We start from the raw sequence: 22,590 nt of genomic DNA, 5'->3' as shown, positions 1-22,590 counted from the left end.
TGGCTTTTGATTTTTGAGTGTCCGACTTTTGGTTTCGGCTCAGGTCATGATCTCAGGGTTGTGAGATCGAGTCCCGCCTTGGACTCTGTGCTGGGTGTGGAGCCTGCTTCAGATTCTCTCTCTATCCCTCCCTCCTACTTGTTCTCTTAAACAACAACAACAAAGCAAACCCAATAAAAAAAATGTAAATCTGGCTCTTCTGTTAAAACTTAACCCCCCAATGATAACTATAACCACAGATATATATAAGTAGTGCCTCAAACTCCTAGCACTGTGAAGATGAGAGGTATAGGTTAAACATGTAACGCAAGGACTGATACACAGCTCATGTTCCAGAAATGGCGGCTGACACTTTTCTTTGTATGAGGCTACAGGAAAGGAAAGCAGGAATAGCTGGATCATGAAGACACGATTTCCATGGACTGATGTATGCCATTTTTCTGTAGTTCTTAAAGCAAAATTCTAGCTCACTTGAGTATGTGGCCATGTGGGACAAGATACCTACTCATTGATGGAATGGTAGAGCTTTGCTATACCCTGATGAGTCCAGTCTTTACCCAGCTGTGGAAGAATCTGCCCCAAAGCATCAGACCTGAGAGGGTAGAAATAGGAAAAGGTATCAGAAAACGAAGCATATACAGCCAAGTGTTTGCCTATTTAAATACCAGCTGCCAAAAACCACTGGGTAGAGGCAGAGTGGGGGGACAATATAATCTACAAGGGTGATTTTGTCACAGCTTGCATAGCAGTGAGGCAGTCCCCTGCATACTCACAGAAGAATTTCTAAAAATAGAATCAGACACAAGAGCCAGATGTTCATTTTCAGAGATAATTCGCAACACATCCTCTTTTTCTTCTCTCTAATCTCAACAGTTTTTTTTTTAATTTTAATGCCAGAACTTAGAGACTACATAACTAAATCTTGCTAAAAGTTTCTGATGTTAATTTGTACAGCTCCACCCATCTCCTCCATCCACAGAATGATCCTGTGTGACCACGTGTGACCTCTGTGTTCAAGTCTCCATGCATGTAGTTTAAAACACTTCCTGACGGTGGTCAAGGAGGGATTCCCCCACTCCTGCCCCCCATTGCACAGTGACCTGTACCTATCTCCTCCCTGCCACCCACCATGGGCTCGTGCTTACTTGGTTATTGTTCCGTCAATATCAGAGATGATGATCTTGTCATTCCAGTTCCACAGGTAAATGGTCCCTGCACACCGGCAGGTACCTTGATATTGGGTTGTAATACTAAACACAACATCATTTGGGCCATCTTGGAGCTTCAGTTTTGCCTTTTATAAAAAGTAAGAGAATAAAGAAAATCATAAAGGCAGAATTTTGAAAATTCATGGTGTATCACTTTGATGAAATTATGTGCAACTAAGTCAGTTTCCATTAATATGTAGTCACGGAGAGATTACAAAGGTATCATGTTAAGTGAAAAAAATTCTAATCTCCTAATCTCTGAAATATATGTATGTATGTGTACATACATATATACACATATGTGTGCGTGTGTGTGTGTATATATATATATATATATATATATATATGGCAGAAATGTATAAGGAATGGAAAGAAATACATAAATATGATTACTATAATAAGAGAAAAAAATGAGCTGAAAACATACAATTCTCAACAGGGTCTGAATATTTACAAACTACCACCAGTGTTTCAGGGCGTCAGCTCAAGGCAGGATGGTTTCTCTTGCGCTGGCACACACACAGCCCAGTGCTGCGTGCACAGCTTGTTCACAAGAAGCTGAGGGAGCCACTGCCTAAATGGTGTTTTGGAATTCTAAGAAATTTTTCTGATTCTCCAAAAAACCAAATGTCTCTGCTCTTCCTCCACACCCGACCGCCCTAGGGCACAGCGAGACCATTTCACACTGAAAATGTGTGAAAGGGAATGGGAAACCAACAGGAAAAAGGAAACTGCATTTAAGTAAGAAAATGACATTTCTCTGTTGTTGTGGCTCCTAAAAAAAAAAAAAAAGTGATGGCCTGGCTGTGTAAGGTACATCTGGGAAGAAAGTTAAAAATACTTATCTGTTGGTTCACTCTCAGAGACTGAAGTAGGAAGTCTGAGGTGGTGCAAGAAGCATGTCCAATTAAACAGTTACTAAAGTAATCTGAATGGATCCACACGGATCACACAGGACTCACAATTTGGTCTGAAGAGAGTCGAAGAGACTTTTTATAGGAGGTTGTGCTGCCATGGCTTGGGGGCTCTGTGGGAACAGGGTCCACTTTGATGGATTCTTCGAGCTCCTGTGACCCTTCATCACTGGATGAGTCATCCTCAGCCGGCCTATCAACAGCAATCCAGTTACTGATTGGCATTTTAATGACATTTAATTGACATTTTAATGACAAGAGCTTTTCTTTAGGATCAAGGAAACAAAGAGATCCTAAATCCATTCCGGGGATGGGAAGAGTTGTTCACTCGATTTCCAGTGCCTGAGTATTCACATCATGAAGGGAGAAGGCCACCTTCTCCCTCTCATGATTAGCCAGCAGTCTGGCTATGACTGATTATTTTCTGCTATGACCAGTGAATGCCACTAAGTCTACTGACTCTTGTTGAAAAGATAACGTAAATTTCAAAAGATAACAAACTGTAGAAAATATAATTGCTTATACAAATTTAAAAAACTAATAAAAAGGATTCTATATACCCTTCCTTTAAAAAAAATATTTATTTTGAGAGAGAGTACAAACGAGAGCGAGGGGGTGGGGGGAAGGTGGAGAGAGAGAGGGACAGAGGGAGAGAATCCCAAGCAGGCTCCATGGTGTCAGTGTAGAGCCTAACTTGGGGCTCAATCTTACAAACTGTGAGCTGAAATCAAGAGTCAGATGCTTAATGGACTGAGCTACCCAAGTGCCCTATAAACCCCCTTTGAAAGAAGAGGGTAAAGAGCAAGAAAATGAAAGCTCAGGCTCAGACCAGCAGCTGAATTAAAGAGCTGGAGCAGGAGGAGAAGGAAAAAATCTGGCTGGGCAAGTAGAAGAAGAGCAGAAATGAGAACAAGGTGCATAGTGGCACCTCCTTTCAGGGCCAGCCAATACAAATATCCAAGAGAGGCTACATTTTCCAAGAATGAAAAGGACCCACACTAATTTTGTTTTTTGTTTTTGTTTTTGTTTTTTTTTAGGTAGAGTGCATACTCATGTGAGTAGGGGTGGGGCTGGGGCAGAGGGAGAAGGAGAGAGAATCTTAAATAGGCTCCATGCCCAGCCTGGGACTCCAACCCGCAACTGTGAGATCATGACCTGCGCCAAAACCAAGAGTTAGATGTTCAACCAACTAAACCACCCAGGTGCCCCTAATTTAAAGAAATTTCTACCCCAATGTGGGGCTCTAACTCATGACCCCGAGATCAAGAGTTGCATGCTTTATCACCTGAGCCCACTAGGCTTCCTCTGAAATTCTTTTGTGTCTCCCTTTTGTGTCGGATAGGAAGCTAGAGGGCAGAGACACCGAGGATAGCACATCTTAGGACTCCTCAAGATCCCTTTCCCAGAGGCCTCCATTTTACAGGCATCTGATTCCATGGCTCCAGGATGGGAGCAAGGCATTTAAAAAGCAGTGATGGGTGTATTTACTCCTCTAAACTGATTATAATTTTTAGAAAAGCAGAAATTATCTGCTGAGTGGCACAAACAAGCCACTTATGGTCATGGTTGTCCCTATGAGAAAGAAGTTTCTGACCAAAAATTAATCAAAATTGTCAAAATCAGCTTGAATACAATGGCTAAAAAGCAGTGAGTGAGTGAGCAAGTGCTGTGAGTCTGGAGGAAGAACAGGGTGCCCCACCTGCCACTGGCTGGCTCCTTTGCACTTGATGGCAGGTCACTGGTTGGCGGTACCTCGGATTTTCCTTCCTTGGCCTCTGGCAGCTAAAACAACAAGACAGCAATGGCGATGTGCAATTATTCCCCACCTGCCCCCAGAGACTGACAGGTAAAAATTTATCAGCAGCCCTCTCGAGCAATAAGCAAAATGGTTTTCTGAATCCCTAACTTAAAAATGCTTAAGAAACAGCCTTTCTCTACCTTGAGCCAAAGGACAGAAATCTGAGACAGAAGTCATATGCTGTTATGCAAAAACTGTTTACTACAAAACAATTAAGAATTTTTTTTAAAGTTTATTTACTTATTTTGAGGAAGAGCAAGAGCAGGGGAGGGGCAGAGAGAGAGAGGGAGAGAGAATCCGAGGCAGGCTCTGTACTGTCATTGCAGAGCCCGATGTAGGGCTCAAACTCATGAACTGTGAGATTATGACCTGAGCCCAAATCAAGAGTTGGACGCTCAACTGACAGAGCCTCCCAGGTGCCCCAGAAGTAAAAACTTTTAAAAGAGCACCATTTCAAGTCACAGACTATAATACAACTGGTCCACATTCATTCGGTCTGCTCCAGGGACACCAGTACTACAGAACAGAGGGCCCCCATGCCGCCCGCTGTTCAGTAGGAGAACAAGCTCTTGCTTCTGTCTGGAAGGTAATATAGTGAGTGGGCAAAGGGAAAGAGGCTTTGGAGCTGAACCCTTGGCCAAACCGTAGCTCCGTCCTTCACCAGTTATGCGTGTTTGGTCAACTCACCTCACCTCTTCGTGCCCTAGCTTCTTTACTTGTAAAATGGGAACTCAAACATCTATACTGAAGGGCTGTAGTAAAGGTGAAGGGTAATGAACATAAAGCATCTAGCATAGTACCTGCACATCAAACTGTTCATAAATGGCGGCTATAATTACCGTAAGACAGTATTATAAGCCCAAATTGATTTTCTTGTGCTTGGCAAAAATGTTTTTTGAAAAAATGAAAAATTTGCTTCTTTTCAGCCCATGGAAAAAAATTACCTCTCCGGGTCCGTTACCTGTTTGGCCATGCTTTCTCTCTTACGCCAAAACCACCAGCGACCAGATTTCTTTGGCATCTTATCTTTGACCCAGGACTCGACTGTGGCCTGGAAACAATCAATTTGGGTCAGTCTAGTCATCTGTCAGTCACAAAACACCCAACTGCTTTCTATCATCCCCCTGCAGGACAGTGCCTTATTATGGAATGTGAGCAACATTCTCTACACCTCCCAACTCCTCCAGAGTTTGTAACACCTCTGACAGATGGACAGTCCTCTTTTGTGGTAGCATGGCTTTGCAGCAGTTCTATGGGATGAGACTGAGTGGTCTGGCTAAACAGGAGCAGGGGGCTGGTAGGTGCTGCTCTCATTTCTCTACCACTGGAAAACATGTTCTCATGAGTTATGAGGACCAACTGCGCTGACAGATTTAGAACAAATCTTCAGGTTCTATATCACAGGCTTATTAGACATATCTTATCCAATCACGCTAACATCACACTTCTGGTGGGCACATCACCCTCGTCCCGCTGCTTCTTTCCATATTAATGAGAGGAATTCCTTTTCATGCATTCCATATTTAGCTAACAATTAATCAAATCTCTCAACTTTTATACCCAACCAGAAACCAGTATAAACATCTAATAAAAATGACAAAGATATGGCAGCCCAGCAAATTTCCTAGATTTGGGGCATGAGATAATTTGAGTGGGCACATAAAAAATCTTTGGATCTTCTGTAATATTAATCTAATTTTATTAAAAACTTTTTTTTTTATGTTGCTCCAACTCACCAACTGTGAGATCATGACCTGAGCTGAATGAAGTCAGACACTAAACCAACTGAGCCACCTGGGTGCCAAGTGCTAGAATGTTAAATTGATTTTAAATAAAACTTTGAGTAGTATCTAGTTTAGAAGTGTGCACATATGAATTTTTCTAAATACCATATGTTGTAGATACTTAGAAAACAAATGGTGGATCATCTCACCTTCGGCAGACTCTTCTGGAATACTTGCAAGCTAAGGATCATGGGAGCAGCCAAAGCCCAGTTATAGTAACTGTGAGAAATAAATTGTGTAAAACCATTACACAGAGAAGGGAGAGAGGGAGAGAGAAGAGAAGGGGGTAGAGAGGAAGGGAAGGAGGGAAAAAGAGGAGAGGATGGGGGCACAGAAACAACATGAAATTTCTTATTCTTTTCAATGAAGAGATGATCAGCTAAATTTTTTCCCCACATGAATGATCTCTGCTTCAAGCCAAACTTCTGTGAGCAGAGAAGTAGTAAAATCTATAAGACAGAATAACATTTCAATGCTTCATTGAAAAAAAAAAAAAAAGAAAAAAAGGCTGAGGCGTCATTTTCATTTCAAAGTCACTGCCCACTAGCTCATTTATATGTGATGGCACATTTTATAACAAGAAAACTAGAATAGTTAAAAAGAGCACTTTGAAAAAAACCCTGGAAGAGTATTTAGCAATTATGAAAGCAGGAGTATTTACCGGTTATAGATCCGTATTACAAGGTTAGGATTGTCGATAAGTCCAGGGTTTTCTGCAAATTCATGATAAGTAATGATATGCTCCATGAATTTTTCTGCAATGTAAAATAATGATCCTTTGGTTAGATATTACGTAAATTTCTAAATGAGAATATCACAATACTCTGCGTTGAAGGATCTAAAGGATAAAATGCGTCCTTTAAAAAAATTTTTTTTATATTCATCAAAAGCAAAATATCATTTTTTTTTATCCAGGACAATAAAGAACACTTCCTTTTTCTATCCTTCCCCTCTTCTACCACTCCTCCCACAATTAAAAACAAAAAACAAAACCACAACAACAAAAAACAACACAGGAAAAAGGGATATGCCACAGAATTTCAGGAAAACAGACTATACATGTGGCCAGAGAGAGAAAAAGGAAGATACACACGTGTGCACACACATTCTCTAGAATTAATGAAAACTGTAGTTTCATTCTTAACAAAGACAAACATTACTGGCAGGCAGGCAACTGCATAACTAGGGAATATTCATGGGGATCTTACAGCTGTCAGGGCATGCTACATTAGGAAAAACAATCAAAACATTTTACAATTGCTTGGAGAAAAAAAAAAACCTAATAAATACACACCAGACTATGGCTTAGGATCAGCCAAGAAATGAACCCCAAGTTCTTGAGAAATGAATGAGGATTCTGCGTGAATTTGTGTGCTGTGTTCCTAAATCTGCACGCTAGCAGATCAAGGCTAACAGGGAAATTTCTCGCTAGGACTGTTCCTCCTGGTGATTTGTAGATTATTTACGTTTACTTGCCATTTCTGCCTCCTCCAATAACAAACTCTACCTAAGTACCCAGAATTTTAAGTGTATATTTTATGGTTTATAGAACTGTGTACTTTCCATTCCACCCCCAACTTGTATTTTTTAAGATGAAGACTTATGAGGATTAAGAGCTATTGACTATAACCTGCTCTTAATTTCTTGCAAAAAATAAAACAAATAGAATTAAGAGATGGAGAAGAGGCAAAATGAGCACCTTGTGACCTGAAAAAGAGAAGGATTCAGGAAAGCACAATTATGACTCTCAGGCACCAAGTCTGCCAAACTCAGGCCTTCAGCTGCTCTGAGGGGGAGAGAAGACAAAAGATGATACTAGTTGTGGAAGGAAACTCTTTCCTTAGAGGACAGTCAATCAAAGGCCACCAGCCAAACTGAGATAATATTAAGAAGAGTTTAGGTACAAAGGAAGGTAAAACCAAAAAGGCCAAAGAACTTGGGGAAAGATACACCCGAGTGCTCACCCCACCATGGAGTCCTCTGAATTGCCTCTGCTAAGCTTCTTCCTTTCTCTTGAGCAACTATACTTTCCAGGGCCAAGTCTCAAGATTGAGACAGAAAGTAACCCCTTCTACTTTTTGCCGGAAAGACTATTTCCTCAGTGGACAATTAATTTTCCACAACTTCAGCCCTACTCTCATATCTAAGGCTCAGTGCTTTCCAGGAGGGCAGCTGGGCCCCAGTCCACACCCATTTCAACTTTACAGATGAGAAAGTGGGACACAGCATGAGCTGACCCTGGCTGCTCCACAAACAGGGCAGCCTGAGAATTCTCCACCTCTCCACGTGAAATGAGAGCCTTCGAGGCACATGAACTTACTCGAGCCATTTATATGTAAGGTCACCCCATATGAGGTACCTTAAATGAGGAGCTGACATTAAAGGGAGATACCTGTTACCTGCACAAGATCGTTAAAGAATTTAATACCCCGAAGTGGCTGAACAGCAAGTTTTCTATCAAGTAACGACCAGGCTGCTTTCTCCAGTGAAGACAGGGGCATGATTGCCCAGCGTACCTTTGGAAATTTCTCCGTTCTCACTGAGACCCCCACAAAGAGAGAGGGTGACATCAGGCAAGTCCATGGCAGAATCTGAGAGGCACTCGGTGCCGCTATCTGCAGCCGCACTTCCAACGGACTGTGGGGACTGGGAGCCAGAGAGCGTGTCAGACTCAGGCCACTGCCGGGAGCCAGGGTCCGATTCACTGTGGGCAGGGGATGGGGAGAAAAGGATTTGCCTTATTACAACTTCTTGTATTCCTGGCTTACTACAGGGTTCTCTGAGGGCTTGAACCAAATAATATATCCCCTTAAAAAAGGAACAGATTGACCTAAAGACACAGCTTTCCTTAGAGTTTAGACTCTATCACAAATGACATTAAAAATAACTTAATAGCACTGCTGAGGAATTAACTGTGAATACAGTAAACAGGTCACAAAAATCACTACAGCCATTCACAATAAGACAAACTTTTCAACTACAGCCTTTTTGATTTTAATTAAAGGATTCCAAGAGTCATAACCATTTATTTACATTTCCATGATGAAAATGACAGAGTAATTAAGAAAAATCTGATGTTTGGAAACCTTTGATCCTAACCTCCTAGAAAAAGCTGTGGTACTGTACACATCCTGTAGAAAATTACTGTAGTTCAGGGTTGTCTAGACCTTTCTAAATTCAACTGTTACTTCACAAAATAGAACAAAGAAATTAAGCAAGAGAAAATTCTCAGGATGGTAGACCTACCTTGAAAACATTTTGAGAAATAAACTGGAAATAAACTACTGTTACACTAACTAGCAAGGGTTAGGACTAAAAAAGGTGAAGTTATTCAGTATTTTCATTTTTCTTGATGTTAGGGCACAGAAACCAGGTTTTAGAAGACGATCCTAAGGGAAACTTTGTAATGGAGCATAAATCTCAATCCAAAAGAACAAGGAAATGGTACCTTAAGTTTCCTATTCATGAATGTTTACTGCTCTACACCCTTTGAAAGGATACTTAATGTCATGTTGAAAAAATGTTCTAGAAGTTTCAAATTCTTTTGTTTTATTCAAAAAGCCAGCCTACTTAATATGATCCATCAAAGTTTTATGACCTTTAGGGAAAAAAAAACCTTCAAATTTGAGCAGTAGGTGGCAGTAAGGTACAGACAGGTCATAAATAGAGAGCAGTTTCCAAAGCTATTATGTTTTGCATTTGAACCAATGAAAGATTTAGGTGTCTGAAAATTTTCTTTTTTAGTAGCCATGCACACTCATACCACAATATTGAAATTAATTAGATCAACAGAATGTTCTTACTGGAAATGGTGAAAACGCCAACATAAAGCAGCAGTTATGGAGTCAGGGGGCAGGGATGACCCCGGGGAAAACATGAACAGAAGACTGTGATGTGTTTCCTCTTTCTCCTGGGCCCATGGCTAGGTCCCCTTATAGTGAGGTGTGGCCACATGACCATGACTGACTTTTTGGATGTGGACAGAGGGGTGTGCTGTGCCCTTCCCAAGCCTAGCCCCTGAAAACTCCCCTGTGTGAGCCTCCCTCTTTTCCCAGTCTTGGCCCTAAGGGAATGGTGGAGCCTCAAGATGGAAGAAAGCTTATGCTCCTGAATCCTTGTGTGCAAGGTGCCTCCCACCAAACACCAGCACTGGAATAGCACATGACCAAGAAATACATTTCTATTGTGGTAAGCCACTGAGGTCCTGTGTTTTGTCAGAGCAGTTAGCGTGATCCAAAGCAAAGTGACCCCTAAATAGATGGAGGAGGCCATCTGACTCAACATGTCACCAAATCCAAAGGAGTGATGTGGTTTAGACTGAAGTTTAGCTATAATTATTAATACTGGATACTTAGTCAAGATGACAGGATCGGGACAATTAACAAAACAAATGCTTAGAAGCCTTACAACAGTCTTAGTATCTTTAAGTATTTACGAAACGTCTCCAGAAATAATTTGTTCAGTAGGGTCAGGAGGGAATAAGCTAATTTGGTGAACAGGTGATGACATTAGGCAGTCAAATTTATAGAGCACAGTAAGGTTCTATTGCATGAGTTATTCTCATTTTAAATTTATTAATTACTCCCCATTTTTTAAAGGGGAAACTAAGAACTTGATCTTTGGAACACTAATAAAGGACTGGGAAATGTGAAAGAAGGTGATAATTCTAGTATAGCTTACATTTTAACTTTCTTATTGAAAAAAAAAAATTGCAGCACTTCCAATTCTTTCACCTTAAAAACCCAACTATTCCTTTATGTGAAGAAGATATTTTGAGACAAATTTAGGGCAGAGAGCTAGGAAGGTGTTTTAAGGACCTTCTAAAAATATCCATAAAAAATTTAAATATCTTCGTATTAACCCCATGTTTCTATTTTAACTAAAAACGTAACAAGTTTTTCAATAATTTACTTAGAAGTGCTTAATAATATGTGCCTATGGCTCAGTATTTCAAACCATACTTTCTATGGGAAAAGTAAATTGTTTTTTGTAATCACAGAGTCCTATAATAGAATATCCTGAAGGATGGAAATAAACTTAGGAAAACAGTACAAATACAGCATATCTGAGGTTTTAGTTATTCAAAAGGGGGAAACTGAGAGGGGAGAAGAAAGGGTGACAAACGGTAAGGGGTCTAGGGAATGTGGGGTGTACAGGTCAACTGGAAATGGGGACCCAAGAGGCCCAGCCCAAGTTCAGAAAAAGCCTGGGAGCTCAGACTCACTGAAGGAGTAAGGACATTCTTTGTAAAATGTTTTTGAGTAAAGATATTATTACCTTTAAAACACATAATAAATGAAATAATGCTAACGAATTTCCCCCAACATGTTCAGTTTGTATTAATGACCATAAGATTTGCTAGTCTGAAGTCATAACCATTGGTACACCCTTACATAGACTTAAGTAATGCACCTTTTCTCACTGTACTAAAACTTTCTTCATAAACAGGTAAATTATTCGTTTCATATCACTACAGTTCAAACACCACACAATTTCTCAATTTCCCCAAATCTGAAGCAATCATCCAACTTGGGTAAAGGTCATCATCACTTTGCTCTTTTTTCTCAGTGTTTTGCCCTAGATATAGCCATTATATTTCACAGCTATTCACCTTTCAACATCTAAGAAATACAGTACCTTTTAGGGAAGTAGAGGGCTGCAACTTCAGGTTCTAGAGCCTTTAAGTCATCCAGGTAAATATCATCAGGTCCTTGGTGTTGGCTTCTCTTGTGGACACCTATTTTTTATAAGAAAAACACACTGGAGGTAAGAATTTAAATTATTCTTCATTTACAACTCTGCTACAAAACAAAGGTTTGCAAACGATAAGACCAATCATGATTCAAACAGCGTTTTATTTTTAAAGGTGTCAACTAATGTTTTCCTACGTGTTGGTTCTCAACCATCCATGCCAAAGAAGGAGAAATTTGGTGTTACACACATACAGTTGCACGATAAACATATGCTAAACTAAAAAAAGTTTTTTTTAATGTTTATTTTTGAGAGAGAGAGAGTGTGAGCAGGGGAGGAGCAGACAGAGAGAGGGAGACACAGATCTGAATCAGGTTCCAAGCTGTCAGCACAGAGCCTGACACAGGGCTCGAACTCACGAACCTGAGATTATGACCTAAGCTGAAGTTGGACACTTAACCGACTGAACCACCCAGGTGCCCCAACTAACTTTAAGTTTATTGAGAGAGAGAGAGAGAGAGAGAGAGAGAGAGAGAGAGAGAGAAGGAAGAAGAAGAAGAAGAAGAAGAAGAAGAAGAAGAAGAAAAAAAGAGAGAACACAAGAGACAGAACATGAGAGAGACAATGAGAACATGAGCAGAGAAGGGCAGAGAGAGAGATCCCAAGCAGGCTCTGCACTGTAAGCACAGAAGCAGACATGGGGCTCAAACCCACAAACCGTGAGATCATGACCTAATCCAAAATCAAGAGTCAGATGCTCAACCGACTGAGCCATCCAGGTGCCTAAACATATGCTTATTCCTTCATCTGCTATTACATGAATAATCCTAGCTCCTAAGTCATTTATTTATATTTGATGATAACGTTTTCTTACAGTATAAATAAGCATGACCAAACCTGATGAAATCACTGGCATTGAGAAAGTGGTCCTTATTCTAAAACCATGAGGGAAGGGTTGCTAGAAAGTCACATGGTACCAAAGTATCACCAAGAATTACCTTCAGGTTGCAAAAGGACAAAAATCCCTTATAATGGATAAATCTGGAAGGTAACACCTTAAACAAGTGATCACATTTAGAATCACTAACACTGGGACATTATGAGATGCTCTATGAAGTACTCAATATATTCCATGGGTAATCTTTAACTCAAAAAATAAACAACGTTTAACCCAAATTTAATTAAGCCTCTAGGTCTGTACTGCCCACTACAGTAAGTCACCAGTGACATGTTTCTACTGAGCACTTAAGTGTCCTAGTCCAAAATGAGGTATATAAAATTTTTTTTACTTTTATTTTTTTTAATATAATTTATTTTTGGGGCGCCTGGGTGGCTCAGTCGGTTGAGCGGCCGACTTCAGCTCAGGTCATGATCTCGCAGTCCGTGAGTTTGAGCCCCGCGTCGGGCTCTGTGCTGACAGCTCGGAGCCTGGAGCCTGTTTCAGATTCTGTGTCTCCCTCTCTCTGACCCTCCCCCGTTCATGCTCTCTCTCTGTCTCAAAAATAAATAAACGTTAAAAAAAAATTAAAAAAAAAAAATATATAATTTATTGTCAAATTGGTTTCCATACAACACCCAGTGCTCATCCCAGCAAGTGCCCTCCTCAATGCCCATCAACCCTCGGTTTGTTCTCAGTATTAAGAGTCTCATGGCTTGCCTCCCTCCCTCTCTGTAACTCTCATATTTTTTTTCGTAGTCTCCAGTCATTTATTATATCTTTGAGCTTTATCTTTTTTTTTTTTTTTTTTTTAACTAAAGAATAAAAGTAAAATGTTTAAAAAAATGTGTAAAACACAGGGGGTGCCTAGGTGGCTCAGGTGGTTGAACATCTGACTTTGGCTCAGGTCATGATCTCATAGTTCGTGAGTTTGAGCCCCACGTCAGGCTCTGTGCTGATAGCTCAGAGCCTGGAGCCTGCTTCGGATTCTGTGTCCCCCACTCTCTCTCTGCCTCTTCCTCACTCACACTCTTTCTCTCTCTCAAAAAATAAACAAACAAATTTTTTTTTTTTAAATGTGTAAAACACACACCAGATTTCTAAAACTTACTATAAAAAATGTAAAATATCTCAATTTTTATACTGATTACATGTTAAAATTGTGACTGTTTGGGCTTACTAGCTCAGAATATATTACTATACTTAATTTCGCTTATTTATTTATTTAAAAGTTTATTTATTTTGAGAGAGACAGAGACAGCCTGAGTGGAGAAGGGGCAGAGACAGAGGGAGAGAGAGAGAATCCCAGGTAGGCTCCGTGCTGCCTGTGCAGAGCCTGATGCAGGGCTCAGACCAACGAACTGTTGAGATCATGACCTGAGCCAAATCCAAGAGCTGGACACTTAACCGACTGAAGATTTAAAATGAATATTCAACTCACATTACATTTCTATTGGGAAGTGTTGTTCTAGAGTTAACTTCCAGTATAAGAAAATATGGGGATGTCACCTTGAAAAAAACTAACAAATACAATCAAAACATGAGAAAGCATACAAAAGAACTGGCCAGACTCTTGAAAAGGTCAGTATCATGGTTGCAGAGGGGAAAAAAGGAGTGAGGGAACATGTGTGGATGGCACCATTCTAAATGAAAAAGGTTAATAAAAAACAAATGCAACATGTAAACCTTGATGAGATCTTGGTTTGGAAGAAAAACAGCTAAAAAGCTTTTCTTGGTACATTTGGGGAAACATGAATATCAATTCTTCAAGATGACAATTGTCCTGTGGTTATGCAGAGAGTGTTCTTATTCTTTGAAGATGTGTCTTACAGTATTAAAGGTGAAATCCCAAAATGCTTTTGAATGTTTTCAAGTGGTTTAAACAATAAAAAACTGTATCTGTGTGAGTGGAGAGACAGAGAAAGCGAGGAAGGAAGCAAAGATGCATACAACTACATAATAAAAAACGAGGGGTGGGGGTGGAGAATGAACCCAACTGAATGGTGGAAACCGCTCAGTGTCCCGATCTCTATCTAATCACTTCCTATATTATGTGCTAGGAATAGGGTCATTATTTCCTCCAGTCACTATGTGCTAGCAATAGGGGTTGTTATTTTCTAGTGTAATACAAAACATTCACCCTGAAAACTAGATTTTCCTCCCTAACATTTCTTAAAGCAGAATATGGCCTCTGGTTGCAAAAGTGCTGAGCTCTGAAAAAAGAAGGTCACAAGTTAAGCAGGATCATTACCTGGATGATCATATTTGGCCACAAATACCCCTGACAGTCAAATTCTTTTATTTTAAATAAGTTATTTCTGAATGACTCTGAAGGTTCATACCTGTAGTACTTTCTAAGTCAGTTTGTGATTATTTAACTTTTCGTGTTCATATTTTTAAAAAAGTGAATACAGTATTTGGCTATTATGTGACAGTGGGTATTTTCAATTTTTAAGTAAGGCTTTACTTCCATAAAAATAGGGCCAGTGTTCAGACAATGAGTATGTTCTGGCTCTTACTGTACTAAGTATCAATGGACAACTTTATATTTTAAATAGTAAGAATATTCTGATTTATTAAACTTGTTTTCCAAAAGTGAGACACAGCTGTTGAGCAGCCAAGAGCTGGACCCCATCTTTTAACTATTTTAGAGGAAAATAATCAATGAAAAAAAGAGAACACTAATAATTAGCATACATTTATTTATATCCCATGTTACTAGAAAAAAGGACTTAATCTGGCCTCAACTAACCGGATGCTGCTTTAGGTAAAAACATTTTTCTCTCATCCAATTATTTCTTTTTTAACATGTAATTTTTTAGGATTTCACTTCACTCTATTGACGTTTAGTCAATAAAGTGGTTAATTTTATGCATTAACTAATTTGAACATGCTCATTAATTTTTTCAATAAGTGCTTCCCAAGGGCACACTGAGTAGCAGCAGTCAGGGGAGAACAGGGAGGAAGTCAGAATCCTGCTCCAGTGGCATCTGGAGTGCAGCGGGGAAGCCCTATTAAATAAGTGATCCCAACTGTACGATAAGTTCTGATCAGGGAGTAGAAATACAAAGGCAGCCATCGAGTATCATTTGAAACACTGAAATAATTTATCATCTAAATTTGCAGTACCTGACGCCAAATTAAACAAACGATTACCTTTCTTCTTTGATGGTGAGTCTACTTTAGCTGCAGGTTTTGATTCTGAGGTAGCCTCCACTAATGATGGATTAGGAAGGTGGTCTGCATCTAACATAGATGAAATCTGAGGAGGCTCCAGGGGAGGTTCGAGAAGTTCTGCAGCAGAAGTTGCACTGCTCATCTGCTTACACGGGGCTCTGGGTTTGGGTTTCACTATGGTACAGACCGTTTCTCCCATGGAAGCATCTTTTTCAACTTCACTTATGAGGTTCTCCTCACTGGGAATTACCCGAAAGTGGGTATTTTCTGATGGTGTAATTGTAGCCGTCCTAGGATGATGATCAGATCTCTCTCTTTTGCTGACCTAAAAAAAGGTGAATTGTTTAAAAATTAAACTATTTTCAAAGGTATTTGTTATAATCTATTTCTTAATCTGGATGCAGGTAAACGTATTCATTTTATTCATAACATTCAGTAAGTATATTACTTTATGTGTGTGACATATTTCATAATTAAGAAGCTGGAAAAATAACTGCATTTTGTTCAATATCATGATATTTACAAGAGATCTATTTGTAACTGTTGTACTATGAAGAGTTAAGCACCAGAGAAGACTAAGGAAATACAACAATTTTTAGATGCCAAGAGGAAGAATGTTCATTTTCAGGGAGAAAACTTGAGTGCTACATGAAAGGTTAGCCCTGCTTGAACTACCTCAAGGCTCTGTTGAAATAGCATAAAAGTGGGTAGTCAAGTATCAATGCAAATTACACATATAAGCAAATGTATACTTTTTATAAACTTACAGGGACTAAACATTTTCTCTCTCAAGTAATGTATCTTTCCAATTCTTCTTTCATTATGAGCTGGCAAAAAAGTTTTCATAATCAGTTTCCTATTTAAAACTTCAGTGTGGAAATCCTAGTTTCCTTTAGGTACCTTTGACATTTTCCTTATTAAAATGTTAACTAACAATCAACATTACTAACTAGAAACACACAATATAATGCTGGAATCCCTCTGCTGCAGTTATGAAAAATGTTAACTTTGGATTTCTTTTATGTGACCACACGAGGGCACTACCATCATTTATATTCACGGGCACTGGCTCAGAAATCACCACTCCTCCTTTACTCAAAGACAGAGACACCTCACAGGTTTTTAACTGGACGTACTCCACAGGCAAGTGAACATCAGTACCTTGGTGGACTCTGGGAACCCTCCCCACGTCCACTCCATGTGGGACTCTGATCTGAGCAGGCTCTCAGCAGGTTTCACCTCCAGCTCTGAATCACTCTTAGGACACACTGCTGTTGGGGAATAGGGGCTGTAAACAAGGGACAAAAAAATGTGATGCCTTTAAAGTCAGAAACTTCAGTCTTGCTGAGCTCGACACATTAAAGGAAATATAAGCTTGAATATACCAACTTTATCCAGCCAGTATAAAGACTCCTATTGAAGGGAATATAAATTATTTCTTCCATTTGAGTTCTTTAATAATAATAAAAACAACATCAACCAGGATCTAATGAGGACTTGCTTGGTTCTCTATAAACACTTTATATACATTATCCTTACTGATTCTCACAAGAAACCAATGACAAAGATAATTTTACAGGAGATGAAATGTACAGAAAAGATGGGTTAAATGAACAAAATCAATACATGAGAGAAACTGGATTTAAACACAGAACAAAGTGTGACTGCGCCTTTCTTCACATTATCCGTCTACAGTTAATAGCTGACACAGTAAGATCAGAATTTAAGAATTGTAGAGGGCTAAATTCTATGCAGATTACACAGATCTACACTAACATTGTGAGGGTTAAATCATATCAAATTTAGGAACAAAATAATTGAGAGAAAAGGTCCATATTCGTGTTAAAAGTACACATTCAGTTCTCCTATATGAGAGAAATAGGAAATATCATTACTGTCAAATAACAGAAAACCTATTTAATATATCTTTTGTTAAACAAATGGAGAAATTTTAAAAATACTTACTTGTCTAAAGGGGACCAGTCTCCATCAGATAAGGGGTAATGGTCCCCAGAATGGAAGAGCAAAGGCTCCTTATATTCATCTTCCTTTAAGGAAGCATTTGAAGATCCTCTGTGAAGGAAAAAAACAAAATCAGGGATGATGACACTGTCAGCTTAAAAATATCCCCAAATCTACGGACACATTGTCTAAATGATGCAAATGAAGAAGACCAAATGATTAATAACTAATCCTCTTAGAAGAAAAATATGAAGGAGAAGGGGGATTCACTGATGCCACCATGCCACCCACCATACACTATTGCCATCACTATTTAAATACGGAATAAACAGAGGAAGGACAGAAAAGAATGTGTTTAAAAATGATGTGATTGGGGGCACCAAGGTGGCTCAGCTGGTTAAGCGTCCAACTCTTGATTTCGGTTCAGGTCATGATCTCACAGTTGGTGAGTTTGAGTTTGAGGTCAGGCTCTGTGCTGACAGTGTGGAGCCTGCCTGGGATTCATTCTCTCTCTCTCTCTCTCTCTCTCTCTCTCTCTGTCCCTCCCCTGCTCGCTGGTTTTTTCTCTCTCAATAAATTAAAACTGTGAAAATGATGTGATTAACAATTCCCAGGGTACCTGGGTGTCTCAGTCGGTTGAGCGTCTGACTTAGGTTCAGGTCATGATCTTAGAGTTTGGTAAGTTCAAGCCCCACACATCGGGCTCACTGCTGTCAGTGCAGAGCCTGCTTTGGATCCTCTGCCCCCTTCTCTCTGCCCCTCCCCCACTCATGCTCCCTCTCAAAAACCTAAACATTAAAAAAAAATTTTTCCTTTTATAGCCCTTCAGGGTAATTGATTCAAAGGCTTCAGGAGGAAAACTAAGGCTTTATGTATATTTCATTTAATCCTTACAAATCTGAAGATACCTTAGTTTTTTTAAGTGTTTCTTGTGTGTGTGTGTGTGTGTGTGTGTGTGTGTGTGTGTGTGAGGGAGGGAAGGGAGGGAGGGAGGGAGGGAGGGGGGGAGAGAGGGGGAGGGAGAGAGAGAGAAAGAGAGAGCGAGAGAACAAGTGAAAGAGGGGCAGAGAGAGAGGGAGACACACAATCTGAAGCAGGTTCCAGGCTCTGACCTGCAGCACAGGGCCTGATGTGGGGTTTGAACTCATGAACCCTGAGATCAATGACCTGAAGTCAGAGGTTTAACCGACTGAGCCACCCAGGCACCCCAAGAATATCTTATTTTAGATATCAAATAAATCAAGAATCCAGAGAAGTTTAGTAATTTGCCCAGAGTCACAGAGCTAGTAAGTAGCTGTATTCAAAACAAATCCTTGTTCACTATATTCTTCTGTGTATTAAAGAAAATATAAGACTATGAGCTAAAAACAAGAGTTATGGTTCAAAAATTCAAAAATATTCTAAAAAACTCTTAAAAACATGCAGAACTTATTCTTCTTTTTGTTTGGACCAAGAATTACCTGAGAACTTTCTCCTTATTTAGAATCTACATGACATGCGGATATGAGGATGATGATACAAAAACGTAAAAAATGTTTTTTTAAGATTCATACACAGACTTTAGAACTATAGGAAGATGAGGGGTGCCTTGGTGTCTCAGCTGGTGAAGCATCTGACTCTTGGTTTCAGCTCAGGTCATGAGTTCATGTTTTGTGAGTTTGAGCCCCCCCATCAGGCTCTGTGCTAACACCACACAGCCTGCTTGGGATTCTCACTCTCCCTCTCTCTACCCCCGCCCCCTTGCACACGTCCCCATATTCTCTATCTTTATAGGAGGATGAACTAATGCCAATAGGGTTTTAATTAATTTACCCTTTGGTAAAATTTCATATTTAGTTGGAAATTTATCACTTGTCCTGTCTATTTCAGAGTTTATATGAGATTTACGCAGTGTATTATGCTGAGAGCTCTGAGAAGTATCAAGAAAAACTATACTTTCCAGTTTGAGAGCTTCTTATAAAAAATTCTACATTCTACCAGGACAGATATTCTACATAAAATGAGAATATCTGTATTTACTTAATACGGCAGACTAAAAATAAAGGTAAAAATCACTTTAATTTTTAATGTTACCTTTCTTCCTTTATATCTTTGTTTAACATGCTCTGCTTTACTACCTCTGCCATGCAATAGTTTTTCCATATAGTTGTATCTTCTAATTTAAGGTTTTCCCAACTCTAATATTTCTCTCAGAAGAATTAAACTCTGGTATAATACCTCATTTCAAGGGGAGAAAAACCTATACTTGAAAAAGGCAGATATCTAGCTAAAAACATTCTATTTCTCAAAAAAGGAACATCAGGAGGGTGTTTTTTTCAGTTTTTTTTTTTTTTTCTTTTCTTTTTGAGAGAGTGCAAGTGGGGGAGAGGGGCACCAGGAAAGACAGAGAGAATCCCAACCAGGCTCTGTGTTATCAGCACAGAGCTCGGCGCAGAGCTCAATCTCATGAACCATGAGATCATGACCTGAGCCAAACGTTTAAATGACTGAGCCATCCCAGTGCCCCTTAAAAAATGAACATCAAATGGTAACAAAAAGGGAAAATGTGATGCTTATGAATCAGATGTTTATTTGACAAATTTGAAAGGAGAGTAGAGTTTGACGCATCACTATCCATATGGTTTGAAAGTGGTTTGAAAAGAACAATGTAAAAGTCACAGAAACTTACTTATTTGGCATATATTTCACTGTAGTATAAAAGGTAAGTCAAGAAGAGCTCAGAAAGCAATCTGGTATTAGTAAAATATTGCTGAGAGAAAGAAAGATCAAGATCAGGCACCATTAAGAACTTATACCCCAGGGAAGACATGAAATGGTCTTCTCTGGGCATATCCTGACAAAAATTAGGCCCATTAGTTTAGACGATTATTTTAGGTGATGAAAAAGGTTGCTGATGTTGAGGTTCCCTTCGGTCCCATGATCCATTAAATAAAATAAGGCTTCTAAAAACTTGCTAATAAGCACTTTTCAAAATGGCACCTGTGCCTAAGAACATTCAACAAGCTAGGTAGACCATGACAGAGGAACTTAAATTCATGATATGAGGATAAAAGGGAGTGTAGATACTGGAATGGGAAGACAACAGTACCAACACTGACTACATCCATGTCAAAATATAGGACAATTACATACATTAACACTGAACAGCAGAGAATTCGCAGTAGGGTAAACAGTTTAACCCTGAGTCAGGGTTGGGGGATGTGGGAGGTCCAGTTGCTGGAGTTCATACTAAGTGTGTATAAGAGAACGCTTCAGCCTTCACAGATGTATCTCAACATGGCTTCAAATTCAATACCATTGCATAAACGAATTATCCTTCCTATTCAAAAGCCAACAGAGGTTACATGATGTATATACAACTGACAAAAATCACTCAATTGCATACTTGCATATTTAAGTTCTATAAATACAACTATATGTAAATTATTATCTCAGTTTTTTAAAAGCAGGGGAAAAAAAATCAATAGAAAGTTAAAATAAATGGCCTGCTTTATTTATGTGGGATAAATTAGAGGGACTAAATGAGTCTTTGTCTATTTAACTGGGGGTATTATGTAAGAGATAAATAGGGTTGCTAACCACCATGACCAAAGATTACTAACTCGGTAAATAATATGTTTATCCTCAGCCTTAGCACAGTACTGGTCAATAAATTTCAGTGTGGCTAATGATCTCATTTTGCTTTTGGATATGGGACATTTCCGATAAAAGATAACCTCATAATAGGATTGAAAGGAGCCCTGCAATGCTTCTCTGTCTACTGTGTCAGAAATCAAAGGGAGGAAAGGCAGGGAGCAGGCTGTAAGATTCCAGTCATCAGAGAAGAACATGGAGGGTTTTCTGGAAGCCAGTTATTGATCAGGAGATGAAGTCCGCAGCCTCAGGGCAATAGAGGCTGTTTATAAAAAGTCTTAGGCTCCCTCTACTTAGCTCCCAGATACAACTTGCAAACAAGTCTGCTTTGGTGGATTAAAAGAAGAAATTCCTTTCTGATGGTGCAGTCTTAAGCCTCCATTTTTAATAGTGCTGGGTATTTTAAGTATTTCACCAGTGGCATATTTTGTACATTTGCACCCATGATTGTGCTACAGCACCATCCAATCCGAAAAGACTCTTCCCTCCAAAAGACTACTTAGCCTAGGTACAACATTTTTAATACATATACACACTAACACATCCTTCCATCCTCTGGAAGGACAAACAAGGCTTCCATGCTACACACAAGTCCATCTTGAGTAAGGGAGAGGCTCACTGGGTACAATTTACACAAAGCTCTCTCCAGTTTAAAGCTCTCCAATTTTCACTTAATGTGTTTCTCCTAGCTATGCAACAGCAACTTGGTTTAAGGGTGGTTTCATCTTTCACCTGCTTCATTCATGGAGCCTCAATTAACCTTAATTCTATTATCCATGAAATTCTTGAAAAGTAAAGAGAACGCTATTTAAGTAGGACACTATTTATCAAAATAAAATAAAAACCACTTTTAGGTATGTCTCTGGAAACAGAATTTCTTTCCTAAGTGGTAGGGGCCTGAGGAGGGGAAGATACTCGAAAGCTGCAAATGTCCCAACCCTATCTGATTTCTAGGTTGCACAACTGCAAAAGCAGTTGACTTCCTATTCTTTTTCTCTGATTAATATGCTGCTAATACTTTTGATCCTAAGTATCTTTCTCCAAATTATTTTAGAATCTACTCAGTTGGAAGGGGCCTTGCAAACCACATAGTTCAATTCTCTTATTTCATAGATTAAAAAACAAAGGTCCAGAGTAACCAAGTGGCTGCTATTCCACAATCAAAAACAGAAGAGGCCCAGTCTTCTACCTTTTAGCTCAGTGCTTATTTCAGTATACACCTGACCTGAATTCTCAAGACTGTTACATTCTGTCCTTTTTTTTTTAAGTCCTAATTTCTGTTGGCTGCATAATTAAGCAGATCCTTTTTTAAAGGAGATTTTAGGAAAGAGTTCCTCCACGTGGCAGTATCTATGATCCACGTAATCCAGAGAAAAAGCAAACCACCAAACTCCTGAAAATTATCATAAGCCACTACTTTACAAGCATTCTGACATGCCTGCTTACCAAGCAAGCAAGGTTCTGGCTCAGAGAGAAAGAACTAACA

At 39.3% G+C, this 22,590-nt stretch overlaps 1 protein-coding gene across 3 annotated transcripts in view; it reads right to left on the bottom strand.

The window, feature by feature from the left end:
* The window catches only part of LPIN2 (lipin 2), an 84,722-nt gene that overhangs the window by 5,851 nt on the left and 56,281 nt on the right, over positions 1 to 22,590 (bottom strand). For all 3 annotated transcript variants that reach the window (XM_060613371.3, XM_060613368.3, XM_060613369.3), the window contains exons 5-16: positions 17,475 to 17,582; positions 16,671 to 16,797; positions 15,489 to 15,834; positions 11,342 to 11,441; positions 8,221 to 8,408; positions 6,366 to 6,459; positions 5,854 to 5,923; positions 4,882 to 4,971; positions 3,822 to 3,904; positions 2,171 to 2,315; positions 1,146 to 1,294; positions 506 to 592 (exon numbers count right to left, since the gene is read on the bottom strand). In XM_060613371.3, coding sequence (XP_060469354.1) covers positions 506 to 592; positions 1,146 to 1,294; positions 2,171 to 2,315; positions 3,822 to 3,904; positions 4,882 to 4,971; positions 5,854 to 5,923; positions 6,366 to 6,459; positions 8,221 to 8,408; positions 11,342 to 11,441; positions 15,489 to 15,834; positions 16,671 to 16,797; positions 17,475 to 17,582 — 1,587 coding nt within the window. The remainder of the gene's footprint in view (positions 1 to 505; positions 593 to 1,145; positions 1,295 to 2,170; positions 2,316 to 3,821; positions 3,905 to 4,881; positions 4,972 to 5,853; positions 5,924 to 6,365; positions 6,460 to 8,220; positions 8,409 to 11,341; positions 11,442 to 15,488; positions 15,835 to 16,670; positions 16,798 to 17,474; positions 17,583 to 22,590) is intronic.

This window comes from Panthera onca, chromosome D3 (genome assembly GCF_046562875.1).
Source record: "Panthera onca isolate mPanOnc1 chromosome D3, mPanOnc1 haplotype 2, whole genome shotgun sequence".
Lineage (NCBI taxonomy): Eukaryota > Metazoa > Chordata > Mammalia > Carnivora > Felidae > Panthera > Panthera onca.
This window is presented reverse-complemented; position numbering and strand designations above follow the sequence as displayed.